The 15,829-nt window shown below is 35.3% G+C and overlaps 1 protein-coding gene across 1 annotated transcript in view; it reads left to right on the top strand.

Annotated features, from left to right (window-relative positions):
* The window catches only part of GABRA2 (gamma-aminobutyric acid (GABA) A receptor, alpha 2), a gene marked incomplete at its 5' end in the record, with an annotated part of 31,286 nt that extends 23,331 nt beyond the window's left edge, over positions 1 to 7,955 (top strand). The window contains 2 exons of the mRNA XM_010020791.1: positions 3,334 to 3,536; positions 7,414 to 7,955. Of these exons, the coding sequence (XP_010019093.1) occupies positions 3,334 to 3,536; positions 7,414 to 7,722 (512 nt within the window). The remainder of the gene's footprint in view (positions 1 to 3,333; positions 3,537 to 7,413) is intronic.
* Between the last annotated feature and the right edge of the window lie 7,874 nt (positions 7,956 to 15,829).

Below are 15,829 nucleotides of genomic sequence, written 5' to 3'. Positions count from 1 at the left end.
TGATACCCAAGAGGTGAAATTAGGGTCCAAAAGAGCTTGTTCCTGTCAAGAAGTAGCCTGACTTTTTGCACACAAATGTGGGCATAAGGTAATCATCATCACAAGATTTTAATATTTATGTGATAGCTCATTCAATTTCCACTGGGTGTTTTTAGTTAACCATTTCTAGTTTTTCAGTTTACCTCTTCTGCTGTTGTGTGGCAGTGTGCTAGACTGCTGAGTGACAGAAATTGTTTGCCCAAAGGTGGCTGTCTGACTTTAAACATATGTTGGATCATATCCATCTGTCCTGGAATCAAAAATATGACAGAGCTGGTATTTTCCGCATATATAAAAGTTTAGTGTCAGTTGAAAGTGTTGAATTTGGAGCCCTGGAGATGGGTATCTTCTCTCCACTGAACAGATGCCACTTCAAAAGTGGCACCATAAAATAATCCTAGGAGAAATAGCTCCAGAATGGATAAACCTGTAGTGATAGAAGATACTTAGCATTTATAAGCATGCATTGTTGAGAAAAGAAGTTGTGTGATGTTGGGGTATATCTACTGTTAAGTATAAAATGCTTGGTCCTCTTTGGAGAAGAGGTACATCAACGGTTTATGTTTTGGATCCTTTCTAAAGACAAATAGATGGCTGGACATGGTCTCTTACAAGATGATACGTGGCCATGTCCTTCTGGCACCTTTTAAGTGCCACATCTGCTATAGGAGATAGTTCTTGACATGATTATAAACTGATCTTTCTACATCAGAGGGAGATATCATGCAGTCTTTACATAGCCTTATTTAGGCTCTTCAGAGTAGTATATGATTTAGGGGAGAAGACTGTTTTTCTCTAATTGTTTGACTACCTCATTGTAGGGGGTCAATCTACTTGCTGGGTTTTATACCAATTTCAGTTCACTAGTATTACAAATTAGTGGAAAGAGGAATGTCTTTGATCTCGTCAGTGTATAGGGTATAAGTTAAATCTTTGTGAAATAAATGTGTTTTATTTTAAAAGTTGACAATATTCTTCCACATTAATTATTTTTCAGTCCTATCAGGTTTAGCAGTGACAAAGTGGCAGGTTATTTCCATTCAGTCCGTTTTTGTAAAGAAGACTTCATAATACTGATTTTTAAAATTAACTGTACTGTGCAAAATCATCTGTCTTTTGACTGAAGTATAAAAATACTAGAGATTCCTAAACTGACAGGTTTCACAAGTGAAACCTGTCCAATTTTTTTCCCACTCTGATGTTCAAGCTACCACAAGTTAAACCACTGTGGTAGCTTGAACATGACTGAATTTGTAGAGTGAAGGAGTAAATGAAATTGCATTGACAATTGTCTGACAATGGGCTGTTTGATTAACGTTTCGATCCCAAAGTGGTGTGGTTTGCTGAACTTTTTAGAGAAATTGTCAACTGGTAGCAAGATACAAGATGTAAATTCATGATGTTTTAATTGAGACTAGAAAAGGTCAGCAGTTAATCTTAAATAAGATTTCTGAAGAGTCTAATGGGGCTTCCAGAAGATTAGTTTATTCTAAAAGGTAGGACTTAAACAGAACATTACCTTAGCACCTGTATATATTTCCATGTGGATAAGGTCACCTTATCTCAGAGAAACAATCACTTTACTGATACTTCTGTGTAATTAAAATGATTTATTTGAAGCTCAGGACCAGTGTTAAAATTTGCATGTGATAATTTTACATGTAAGATAGACCGCCTTTCCCTGAGGTGCTGAAAATAATTAAGCCATATGTTGTGTGTTAGGAGGTAATAAATTCTTTACAAAATATATTGTCTACACGTTTTCGTACAATATGGTATGATAGCTGCTTCCTTTTCATTGTATAGGGCAGTAGACACTAACAGTGTCATGGCTGATTCCAGATTAAATCCACTTCTTTAATTTATGGAGGTTGAAAAGTGTCAATTAGAGAATTGTGTTTGCTAACGTGTCTGGATACTGTGTGACTCAGCAGGTTATTTCTGTGCTTTGTTTTCCCTGCTGCACAGGCCTTTGGAATTGTTATCAAGAGAGAGTAACGCTGAGGCTGAGTCTGCTTAGCTTTGCTCTGTCATCCTGTGTAGCAACCTCAGAGATGGAGATTCTTCACAGGAGCGATGGAAATTGCAAAGCCTAAAGAGGTCTGAGTAGGCGTAATTGCTGCCTCTCTTCTCTCTCACACAGCAGTGTAAAAATGCTTCTCTTGTAGTAGAAGGAAAATCTGAGCTAGGTCAATCCTGCAGAACCCAGGTGACAGGTTACTGACAGTGAAGGATCTGGCTTAAGAAGAGTGACTTTACTTTCTCTTGGGAATCTTTTTACAACAATTTTATGAGTGTATAGCTGTTGAAGCTGTGATGTGCTGTTACTAATATGCTGTGATGTGCTGTTACTAATATTTCTGCCATGGCATGTGCTTTTCCTGTCATAATAGAGTGTAGGTTTATTGATCTGTGCTAAGTATATCACTTTATGTTGCTTTTAATTCTGGAGGTGTATTTAATGGCTTGCTACAAAGGAGATAGTTCAGTTTGTCTAAGTGTGATTCAGTCTGAGGTAGGAGAACTGATTTACTTAAGGAATGGAGACTGTGTTTGTGGCTGTGCGTTTTTGCTTCCTAAAACTTGATTCAGAAAAATGTTCTTCTCTTCCTTTCCTCCTATCTATTTTTTTCTATTCTTTTGAGTATAATTCCTGGCTTCCTACTGGGTCCTCATTATGTACAAAATACCGTGAAGTGCTTTTAATAACTGCCACAGTGAAAAAGCAATCTTCCTGGATCATCAAGTCTTGTTTTCTGACACAATACACATTTATAATAATCTGGCATTTCAAAACAATATGCTGTTCTAGAAAAAAAATCCATGTTACCTGAACAAAAACTTTAACTGTTTATGTCTTCAACTATGTCACAGGATGGTTAGTGAGGCAGGGTGCCAGACCTTCAGTTACTGCAGTGAAGCCATCCACGAAACATGAACGTATTAATCATTATTACTTTAATGCTGCAAAATATTATGATTCCATTCAGGAATTGCTAATTTTTTCCCTTACCTGTCCTGATAGCTAAAAAAAATATATATGTTTTCTATCTCCTATAAGTAAAATCTTAACCCAATTAAAAAAGGGAAGTTTAGACGACAAAATTGAACTAAAATACGTGAAAGGAAACCGAAGATGCAGCTTTTAATAAGGTTCTGGCAGTTTGTCACCAACCTAGATAAGAAAATTCTCCACTGTGTTTCACTGACATACCATAATAACTTTTGGTTATTTTTTGTTAACATTAATCCAAGTAAAATTGTTGCTGTTCTTTTTTTTTTCCCCCCTTGCAGGAGTCACAACTGTGTTGACAATGACAACACTGAGCATCAGTGCTCGAAATTCACTCCCCAAAGTAGCATATGCAACAGCTATGGATTGGTTTATTGCTGTTTGTTACGCATTTGTATTCTCTGCATTAATCGAATTTGCAACTGTAAATTACTTCACAAAGCGAGGATGGGCCTGGGATGGAAAAAGTGTAGTGAATGATAAGGTAAGTCCTAAGCAAATTGCCCTATTTCCAGTCCATTGCACTAAAGCAGCTGTAATACATAGTTTTGATAAAATTGGCTATATAAAACCAAATAATACATGATGTTTTAAACCAAAAGAATGTAGATGCATTTTGGTCTGCCCTGATGTAGCTAATCTTACTTGGTCTCAGTATTCCAGATTTATATATGAAGCACATTGTTTTTTTTTTACATTGGGAACTGACTTGTTTCTTGACTCCTTAGGTACAACCGTTTATCTGGTTATTCAGAAAATTTCATCTAGATTATATTGGTTGATCACTTTGTTATTATTTAATCCATTTGAGTTGGAAATAAGAAAAATATTAGAGAGACAGATAATGTATATTCATTTTCCTTGTAATTAAGGATCAGAAAAAGAACTGAATGCCCATATATGTAAAAAACTATAAATAACAAAATCCAGACATTGATTTTTAAACTATTTTAACTAGCAATTTTACAAAATACTCAGTACTTCACCTATGATGCATTGATGCTCTGAGTGCGCAGAAACACAGTCATGCCTTCATTTTCTGGTATTGATAGTAGTGTAGGTGTGATGGAAAAATTTTCACCTGATAGAATTTCTCATTTCATGAACAAAATGAACTGGTGATATGCCTAAATTTGTGACAAGCTTTACAGTTTGTAATTTTAATAACACAGAACAACTGTTAAAGCTGACTTGTTGTTTTGACTGACTTACTATAATTTTTCCTATCCCAGTCTCTGATTCTGCCAATGGAAAAGGATGTATTCTGATAAAGAATACTCTGATTTCTGTCCTTCTCCTTAAATTAAGTAGAACATTATTTGCTTCCTAGATGATAATCCTAGATGTAAAGCAATGTTTAATTGACTGGTGGCTTCTCAGCACTTTGAATGCATAATGCACAATACATAAAGAAGCAAAATGTTCAATTAACGGTAAAGGAGAATTAGAGGAAAAAGTACATTATTTATAATTTCCTTTGGCTTCCATTAAGACATAAACTGTCCATAGCTTCAGGGTCTGTTTCCTCATGCTAGTAGATACAAGTTTATCAGCATGTCACACAAGTCAAGCTTTTCAGATGGGCACGTTACCCTGGCATTGTAATAATGCAGGGAGCCCTTATAAAATCTCTGATCACACTTTGGCTGTTCCTTCAAATTAATGTAACAGTGTTGTCTCCTGATCTTAGGAGTGGCACCTGTTTAACAACAAGATAGCATTCCTTCCCCAGGAATGATAAAATTATCTATTCTATGTGAAGATTTACATACAATTCACATGTCCAGTTCTCAATTTTCAACAAACTGTCTTAACAAAAAGCTAAACTTTTAATACATTCATAGTTTCTCATACAAAAGTATGATTCGTCTTTATTATACAGGTCTCATTAATGGTTTTACAGATACATTTTAAAAATACACTAAGTGTGTCTGAAAGGAAGGCATTCTAGATCAATTAGAGTGTTCCTCTTGTAATTTGATTTGGTAATTATTTTTGCCGAATTAATGCGTGCACCTAAAGCCAGGCTTACTCTTCACCAAATAGAGTGAAATATGCTTCCTCAATGACAGTCATCTGTGTTCACATTATATTGAAATTCCCATCTAAGTGCTGTCAACATGGAATTTGTCTCACAGGAAAGCAGGTGCAGGGACAAGCTACAAATTTGATCGGCCTTTTTTCACACTCCAGTCAATAAGGAGCAGCGCTGAATTCCCACCCAATCCCAGATTTTCTTTTTATGTGACACCATCTCCTGAGACACGGTATTAGGGGCACAACATCTAACCATGAAGATCTTATCAAGATTTGTAGATGGCCCTAATAAACATCAAATTACAGCTAATTTGAAACCAAAATTGGAAATTTGGTAGATGCCTCCCAGTGGAAGTAAAAAATTGGAATGCATCTGTAAGAGAAAAGTCACATGAATTCCCTCACTTGTGCCACTTTAATTAGATCAAAAAATCAAACCAAACCAATACAACAGCCAGAAGTTAAGTATTTCTTCATCTGTTTAATTATGCATTTTGTGGAAGAGATGGACTGAATCTAATATTTATTTGCCTATTTCTAAATTCTATATGGAGAGCCTTGCTTCCCGATAAGCTTCCCTTCCATTCTTTCCTGCCAGTTATTGGAAATTCCTTAGTTTGGAAAGGCTGTAAAATGATGAATCAATTTATAGCATTACAGTCTTGTTGCAGAACTAGTCTTTGTACCTATACATATCTTTAAAAACTCAAGCCTATACTCTTTACCTTTACATCCCTGTATCTATCTATAGACAGTGTCTCCATTGGACTGGCACTGGCTGAATTTTAACCATTTAAAAGCATACACAATCCCTTAAAAACACAGAATTGCTGAGGTTGGAAAGGAATCTCTGGATGTCATCAAATTTAATTGTCCTACCCCAAGCAGGGACAGTTGTTTAGGGTCATATTCAGACTTCTTTAGTATCTCCAAGGATAGAGACTCCACAACCTCTCTGGGCAACCTGTTCCAGTGCTCAGTCACACTCACAGTAAAACAGGTACTTTTGTATGTTTAAGTAGAACATTCTGTATTTCAATTTGTGCCCATCGTCTCTTGTCCTTCCACTGGATAACACTGAGAAGAGTCTAGTCTGGTCTTCTTTACTGTCTCCCATCAGATACTTATATACATTGATAAAACTCCCCCCTGAGCCTGCTCTTCTCCAGGCTGAACAGTCACAGCTTTCAGCCTTTCGTATTTCAGATGGTTCAGGCCTTAAATGATCTTTGTAATCCTTTGCTGGACTCGCTCTCCATGTCTCTTGGACCAGGTAGCCCAGAACTGGATCCGTTACTCTGGATGTGTCTTATTAGGGCTGAGTTGATGGGAATGTTCACCTCCCTTGGCCTGCTGACAACACTCTCTGTAATGCAGTGAGGGCACATTTCTGGCTTGTGTTCAACTTGGTGTCCACCCTGGGCCTTTTCTGCATAGTTGCTTTTCAGTCCATTAGTCCCAGCCTCTACCAGTGCATGGTGTTATTCCTCCCAAGGTGCAGGACTTTAATTTCCCTTTGCTAAACTCCATTAAATTCTTGTAATTCCATCCTACTTTTCTTATATTCTGTTACTTTTAAGGTTCTAATCCCCATATTCACCACTGTTACACATTTTTTAAACAATAATTTCCGAAGAACAGAAATAGTGCTTGGGCTAGTTCTCAGCTTGCTTCTGCACCTACTAGGCTAGAGTCTTTCTTTCTCTCAATTTAAATCTCTTTCTGACAACAGTGTATGTGTCCATGTATATATTTATGTAAACAAACACATATTTCTCCAACATCTGTTAAAAATGTAGACCATTGCTGAAATTTCATTATTTTTTAGTGGTATGTTATGAGAGGTTCAGTTAATAACGATTCTAGATTTATGTGGAAAAGATGGCCTAATTTTCATTTTATTACAATGCCAGGTAATCTTTTATTTTTTTTTCAGTCCACCCATTCATTCCTTATAGTTCTTTTAACAGAGAACATTTTAAACATCTTGCAATTATGTTGTAAGGAGCCAGATACAAAGCAGCTAGAGAAAAAACAACTCTTTTCCAATTATCCTTACAATTGCAGTAGTAGATCCTTCCTCATAGAAATTTAGTAGGGCACTTGATTATACAAGAGTCTATGTTTTTAGAGCATTCTTATGTTACCTGTACCTTCTTTTTGGATAGACTGGAAGTGTCTTTCTATATATTTGAATTTATCGGTGTTGTATTGCTGGTATTTATTTTCACACATTCGTTTCTTTTACATTCGAAATGATGTTTTATTAAGTCTATTCTGGCAAATACACATTAAATATTTAACTTCATGCTGTTTTCCAATAGAAAAAAGAAAAAGCGTCTGTCATTAAGAAAAACAATGCCTATGCAGTGGCTGTTGCCAACTATGCTCCAAATATTACCAAGGACTCAGTGCTACCAACTATCTCCAAGAGTGCTACAACTGCAGAACCCAGCAAGGCAAAACCAGAAGCGAAACCACAGGAAGCAAAGAAAACGTTCAACAGTGTTAGCAAAATTGACAGAATGTCTAGAATAGTGTTTCCAGTCTTATTTGGTACTTTCAATTTAGTGTATTGGGCTACATATTTAAACAGAGAGCCTGTCTTACTTGGCTTTGCACCATCAACCTAAAAGCTGAATTTCACTGAGGACTTAAAGAATCATTCTAATCAGATAGGTTGTTCGCTATGTACAGTCCGACTAATAACTGCTAATCTGTGAACCATTATGTACAGAGTGTATATAGATGTCTTATCTGTGTATCTCCAAAGGAGGGACACATTGTTATTTCATGGGTCTGTAAACAGATAGCACCCATGGCAAATATAGCCAGCTGTTTAAAAGTTATACCCAAGGGAGTTCTGTTAAACTGGGATTCAAATATACAGAATTATATTCTCTCCGTACAATGAAATGAAGTTACGATCCTACATAATTATTTAGGAACAGTATTTTTTTAATTTAAAGTTAAAATATTTTTCTATAAAGTAATTCTACTTTAATGAAAGAAAATGTCATTTAAAAAAGTGATTTTTTTAAAAAGGTGTAATTGTTTCGTGCAATAGCAGTACCCATGTACATAACAAAGTATGGCACTCGTACAGTTCTACTGTTCACAAACATTCTGGATACTAGTTAGGCTGAAGAGGTAGTAAAGACTACTATATGGCAAAAATCCACCAGTTTCTTTCTTCTGTCCTGTTTGAAGCTGTTATTAAACTCTTCTAATTGATTTCGGGGAAAAGCAAGTGTTAATCAAATTTGCAATTTCAACCAACTTCTGCTAGTGAAAATCTTCTGCTAGTGAAAATCTTTTCACTGTTTTATTTATTTGATGTTGCTAAGCCAGGTTTTTCTGGTTCAGCAAAGTTGGATTTTTTTGTTTGTTTATTTTTTTATTTTGTTCTTAATTGGATTATTGTCAGGTTCATAAAAGCACTCAGAAATTTTTCAGGGTTAAGTATATCAGTAATACAATACACTCTTTTTTCTTGCTTAATGTTAACCTAAAACCTGCCATTAAAATATTTACCTGCATTTGTCCCAGAAAGCGTTCTTTTCAAGGGAAACAAGAATCATGATTTAAGTTCAGGAAATTGTCCATATAATAAAATTTACTGCTGCTTTTGTAAATTGCAACTTTGCATTTCGCTGACATAACTTTACAACAACTTTGTATACTAGAAATGGTTTTGCTAAGATTTGAATGTTATTTTTTTAATAAAAGTTCACGCATCTTCAGTAGGTATCAACTGTATTTCATACACACAAATATAACAAAATTGGAGCTGCCACTTGCAATTTTATATGAACGTTTAATACTGATCAGTAAAACTGTTTTTCATCTGAGCCTTTGCAAAGATTCTTTATGCCCCTAAAGGCCTGATAAATCATGGCATAAGTAATAATTGTGTACTGTATTTAGATTTTAGTATACTGGGCCAATCAAAAATACTTTGATTCACACATACATTAGCAGTTATTAGTTGACCTTTAAAAAAAGATACACCTTTATGATGATGTCTTCTAGTAGAGACATATGTAGTCGTATAGTGTCATTTATTGCAGTTTTGTACAGTACTTGAGTATAGTGCATAAAATAGATATGTTCAGAGTTTAACAAAGTTGTACAAATATTTCTAAAATCAAATAAAAGAGTATCTTAAGACATGGAAATGTGCTACAAACAACAGAGAAACACTGCTTTCATTTGCTGATTTATTTTCTTGCTTTTTCTTTGCTTTTAATGTGATTCTGTTTTGTACTTTGTGTGACAGTATAGATGCCAAGGTCACAAATACATATTATGAATAGAATTAATAGTTAAGGCAGAGTTGACATCAGGAAAATATAAGTTATAAATGAAACGGAGAAGCATGGACAAGGTGTTTTCCCTTGAAGTCCCTCTAATTAAACTGTCAGATTAAACCTTTCTCATGAACAGTAGTTAAAAAATGAGCACTTTATTCAGAACATTAAAATTAAAATATCCTTATTTTCATATATATTTATATATAAATGTAGATTTTCCATGTAACATGGAGATGTGTGCAATAGTGAGATTATGAGCATAAGTCTGGAAGGCAAGCAATAAACAAAGGTTTATTTCATGGTATAATTACACATTTTTAAAATGTTTCATGTGTAAATTATAAATGATCCCTTTAATGTCACATTGTCCAGGTATTAATAAATATATAAATATGTACATATGTACAAACAATTGTAAATATTAGAACTGTAGAAAAATCCCTTCACTTTTAACTCTGTTTTTGGCAAAGGGCTCTGACTGTATAGTTTAATGGAGGCCCATGCTAAACTGCTCTTGAACTTGAGTAGCTTGATTATGTTTTCTATGGCAGAGGTCTCCTTCCTGTGACCTAGTACAAGTTCTTACCTTCTGTTTGCATCAGCAAGATGTAGGGATTCTCAGCCCTCACTGAACTGGGGTATGAGAAACAGAGGTTTGTGTTTCACCCTTGGCCACTCCCAGGTACTCCAAACTCTTCAAAATATTTAAACAATGTTGAGTATTGCTCTGTGCATGACACTGTATAGTCAGAACTCTCCCCACTACAAATATGAGTGTGCTTAGGAAGCATATTGAATTAGCTGATAAGGAAGGATTTTGCATCCTAATCCAAGAATGGGACCTCTCAAAGGTTTTTAACAGTACAGATCTTCTGCAATAAGATGAGTTCTCTGGAAAATAACAACTGTGTAATTCAGAGCTGCATGCAAAAGCGTATCTTCAGTCTGCACAAGAAGCCTGATGCTGTCTTATGTTAGTCAGCTCTGCTGCTACTGCTTTTTTTTTGGGTAAAATTATGTTTTTGTTCACTGACCATTTTCTCTATGCTTGTGTTATGCTTAGGAGTCAGGCAGGCAAAAATCCAGGTGTTTATCACATGCTAAAGATATATCTATTGCACAGTAATACAGAAGTATAATATATAAATTCAGTCAGTGAATGAGAATACATTTTAAATATACACATGCAGTTATTGTGAGCATCAGCAAGGCTTTTGAGTGCATATGCTCCACAAAAACTTCACTTTTACATTTAGTTCAGCTAGTCTGTGTTAAAGCAAACACCTTCTGCAGGAGGAAGAAGTCTGCTTTATTATTTCACTACTGAAACATTTATAATGAATAAAATGACTACACATAAGTTGCAAATTTGTGAGACTTAATGACTGCATAGGTAAATTTGAATGTAAAGATTTAAGTGAATGCAAGCATCATGCAAGGAACACTGGAATACAAGAGTTAGGCCTTCTTTCCATTTAGTGGCATAGAATCTGTGTTTGGGATTTGAAAACTGGTGTCACAAATTTATGAGTCAAATACCTAGAAGTTTCATTTAATTTAAGTAAAACTTGCTGGTCTTAAATACTGAAAAGTGAGGAGAGAGAGCGTAAGTGAGCAAATGCAAGTCATTTTGCTATCAAAGACTTGCACATGGAATCTACCAGTGAAATTTTTGATTGGCATTTTAACGTAATTTATTTTTCCCATTATTCTGGTGTCAGGGTGTGCATATTTTATGTGAGTTAATAAATGAACACAAAAAATACAGTGATATAACACTGCAATAAGCTTGGATTAAAATTGCCATAATTATGAACAAGGTTTCATTTATGAAACAGGTTTTCAAGGTAGTACTGGGGCACACACTGCTGGATGCAGATGGTCAGTACTTTAACAGTAATTTATAAATCAGCATGAAGAATATACAGATCAGCAGGGTTTGTCAGCCAGGGATGTCTGCTGGAGATTTAACAGTTTGCTTTTAAACGAGTGGCTTCCAAATTTCTCAGTTAGGTTGTAGCCAATGAAATTATCTTCACCTTCCATATCTGGTTAATTCAACTTGCAACTGCTGCATTGTTGATCATCTTTAAAAAAAAAAATATTATGGTAGATGTTCTGAGATACAAACTTTAGCTTGGGATACTACTCATACAACTGAAAATTATGCTAAATTAAGAAGCATGAAATAGCTTCACCAGATGCCAAACAGGAACCTTACTGAATTACTTTCCCTTCCCAGTGATTATAGATAACATATGATATGGTGAGACTTTTCAGAAGTGAGGTAACCACAAATTGTCTGTGTGAAAGCAACTGGAAGTCGCTGGGAAGAGGTAGGGATGTATGGGAGAGGAAAGGAGGAAAGCAAAGAAGCAAATGCATTTGTTACTCTTAGTGGACTGTGACATGATTGAGGAAGAAGCCCTTGAGGGAGTTAATGTGTATTTTTGCATCAGCTTCAGTTCTGAGCTTTCATTACCATGAGTTGTGGGAAAGTAACTTTTAGAATATAGGAGATTTACATACTACTTGTATAATTCTGCTGAACTTGAGGGACATGAGTTGTGCCTTTGAAACTGAGAGGCTTCTGCTGACTGCATTCTGAAAAGCATGCAATGTTGTGTGCCTCCTGCCATAAGGGACATCTAGGGTGGAGGGGGAAAAGAAGCTTCAGTAATTAAATACATCTTGGTTATTTCTATTTTTTTCTCAAGAGGTGTGACTTTCACTTAAGCACAGATAGTCAGCATCTATCTTCCATACCTCATTCCTATTCTAAGGAAAGCTAAGTGGAGCGCAAGTTTTCACATTGGCCTTTCACAAAATAGAGGAAGCCTATGCTTCTGAACATTTCCATTCCTAACAAATCTTCATGGAAGATGATTTCAGTATGGATATGAAGCTATCATCAGTCTATGCCCAATTATGGGTAAACATATAATGCTAAAATTTAGAAAGCCATGTGATGGGTTTTAAGAAGATGAAGAAGACATTTTAGAATTAGCTCAGAAAAGTTAAATAGCCTCATTTAAAAAACACAGAGCATGATAAATGTACAAATGTCTAAACGCATCTAAATAGAATCTCTGAGTGTGGTATAATTTGATGTCATATGTAAGGTTTTTATCTTGAAGACTTTGAAACGTTAAAGTAGATAAGTGATTTTATATGAAAGCTGGCTCACACTTCAGCCTCCAGTACAGGGAGTGATTCTTTAGAAAGCAGAGTTTTAGGATTCGTTCCACCGCTTCCCAGTGATAATGTACCTTCTGCTAGAATGTTGTCAGTTTGCAATATAACTTTAAGTTATATCCCTTTAACAATACCTTCTCTTCATTTTAAAATATTTTTAGTCTAGGAGACCTCCTCCACCTCATTTCTGTAGATAACCCAAAATCCCTAACAGTCAGAACTTCTAATTCTGTTCTGAATTCAGCCATCTGAGAATCAGTGGAGGACTTTATCACTTTAGACCTTTAGTAGTAGAAGCTAAAGGCTCAAAAATTTGTTTCAATGAATGGCAGATGTTAATCACATAAAAAGTTTTAAAATATTCTAAACCCATTTAATTTTCTTAGATTCACATCTCTCTGGGTGATCCGTGAATTCATGTTTTGGAGTCTCTGATCACATCTGGCTGGAAGAGGCTAAACAGTGCGGGACGGACTGAGATCAGGGCAAAATTTGCACTGAATTTAAACTAACAGTGGTTAACATCCTGAGGATATTTATCTACATCACTGAAGTCAGTAAGGATTTTTCACAGAAGGGGAGTACACCTGAGACTATGCCAGGGTTCTCCTTTGGATAGAGGTGGTTTAGTTCTTTAACCTATGAAAATAAGCCCTTAAAAGAAGAGCCACCCATACTGAAATACAGGACTTAATGTCTGCTTCATTCCTAGTATATATTAATGCCTTTTAAGAATATTGCAAAAGTGCCATGAGTCAGGAGTAGGTGTTAACACAAAAAGAAATTTAGAGGATATTTTAAAATATGCAAGATGATGTATACTTCTCCTCTAGTGTTGGTGTCTAAATAAATATATATGAATATATTTTTACTGTTGGGTGTTTTAAAAGTTATATTTTTCTTTCAAATTTTAATTCCTTACATAATGTTGTGAATACTTCACTTGGTCAGGTGGCCTGGAGAGTGTCTTTATGCATTCAAGATTTTTAATGATTGCACTGAGTGCTTTCATTCATCTGGTATTCAAAAAGATGAGCTTCAACAGGTTGAAGTGTTATAATTGTTTTCCAGTAATTCATCCATCAGTCTATGCTGTTGAGGATGGATGGAAATGCAGAATGGAACAAGGTATTGCTTTGATCAACTGCTTTTTATATTCTTTATTAAATGTTCATTTTAGCTGAATTTATCAGTTTATAGGCTACTGTAGCTTAGCGTTAGCACGGAATGCAATGTAGTACTTTACATCTATTAGAATACATATGCACCGTATCTATAAACCGTTAAAAATCAGTTCCTATACAGCACCCATTCACCCTCTCCCTTCCAAATAGTCACTTTATTAGGAAACGTTTGAAGGCACTTTAATTTTAATGGAAGTGAATACTCTAAATCTTGTTACATACTTGATTTAAAAACTAGTAAAAATAACATGGATTCTGATTCAGACATTGTTAGCAATTTCTCAGCTGGGCTGGAGTCAGAGAGCATTTATGCATTCTATGACAAATCTACTTTAGTGAGTCACTTAGGTGTGAAAATGTATAGGAGTTTGAAAATAGATGCTTCTGTATATTAACAAGAAATAAGCAAATGGGAAGAATGGAACCAATAATTTTAAAGAAAATTAAACACCAATCAAATATGCACAGTAAGAAACTGCATGATAATTGTAAGTATACTTAACCTTGAACATCAATGTCATATAAAATCTTCTGGGTGACAGTTCACTTATTTAGTAGGTTTCATAGTTATAAGTAATTAAAGAGGATGATAATGTGCTGTAATTTGTGACCTTGTTTTAACTGGAAAAAAGTTGTTACTTTTCTAAAATGTAAAAGAAATAACTGGATTTAAGTTTGAATGTGTCACTGCTTGCTGTTGAAGAATATTTATTAACCACATGCAAAATATTGCTTAACATTATCTTTTTGTACTTCTTATTAAAGTTAATTTAAATATAGCACATTTTGTATTTTTGTTTTTAATGCTTTGACAGCACAAATGTTTAATTTCCCTCATGGCTTTTCTCTCAGGATTTGGGGGGGGGGGATTATTTGGTTTTGTTTGTTTGTTTTTAAGCAACCCATTACAGCATCTATGAAGGTGCTTTTTTATTAAGGATAGAATTTCCCAAAGGAAGCAAGCAATATATTGGAAACAAAATACTGGTGAGAGTTTAACAGGGTTTCCCATTTATATAATGAGAATGTCCTCATGTATCCATATTACTCATTACAATATTTCATATTTCCAGAAGGTTCTAAAACATACTGCTGCAGGGTATACACTACTCACCAGTTAATGTGGAACACAAGAAGCCTCCTACTAGACAGCTCAGTTCATCAAAGGAAGTAGATGGGGTAACAAACCTTACTCAAGAATTATATTCTCTTAGTAAGACGTGGGGTTTGAGTTTGGTTTTTTTGTTTGTTTGTTTGTTTTAAAATGAGTGTTGTGAGTTTCAAGTCTTTCAGTGGAAAGGCTATAAATATTTCAGGTATGGCCCTTTCTTTTCCTGTATAGCTGCATCTTCTTATGACAATCACATAAATGTTCTTCATGGAAGATGGAAGTAATTTTGCTCATTGGAAGGGATTTGGGGGTCTGGGCTGGGACTATGTAATGCCCTCCAGGAATACCTGGGAATGCCAGGACAGAGTGTGAGAAATCTATTTTGTGAATAGGTAAATATAGCAGAGTTGCAATAATTTACACTTGAAAGGATCTCTGCAGGTCATCTTGTCAAATCCCACACTCAAAGCACAGCTGCATTACATGAAGTTATGTGAAACCTTATCCAGTCAAGTGTTGAGCCATCACCAAGGATGGAGATCACATAACTTCTTTGGGCCCCTTTTCCTCTGTCATCACCCTCACAACATAAACCCATTTCTTTGTATTTATATATATACACTGCATCTGCAGATTGGCACAGTCTGAGTGAGGGCCTTGCCTCTCTCTTAATGGATTTGCTTTTTTTTGGATTGCTTTGTGATCGCTCAGAAGTGTTGGTTTTCTTTCTGTTTTGTTTGTTTGGGGTTTTTTTGTAACACACCTTACACAATCAATGTAGTCTTGATCCCAAAGTCCTAGAGAGCCTGTTTTACTGTGTTAGAGACTGTCATTGAAGTACAACACTATCAGTGAACTCCAGTCCTACTACAACACTGTCACCAACACTGTTGTCAGGAAAAAGCCTATGAACATCACATACACTGCACATTGGGCT

Source organism: Nestor notabilis, unplaced genomic scaffold, assembly GCF_000696875.1.
Source record: "Nestor notabilis isolate BGI_N333 unplaced genomic scaffold, ASM69687v1 scaffold1378, whole genome shotgun sequence".
Classification (NCBI taxonomy): domain Eukaryota; kingdom Metazoa; phylum Chordata; class Aves; order Psittaciformes; family Psittacidae; genus Nestor; species Nestor notabilis.
Note: the sequence above shows the minus strand (reverse complement) of the source record. Positions and strands in the feature narration are given on the sequence as shown.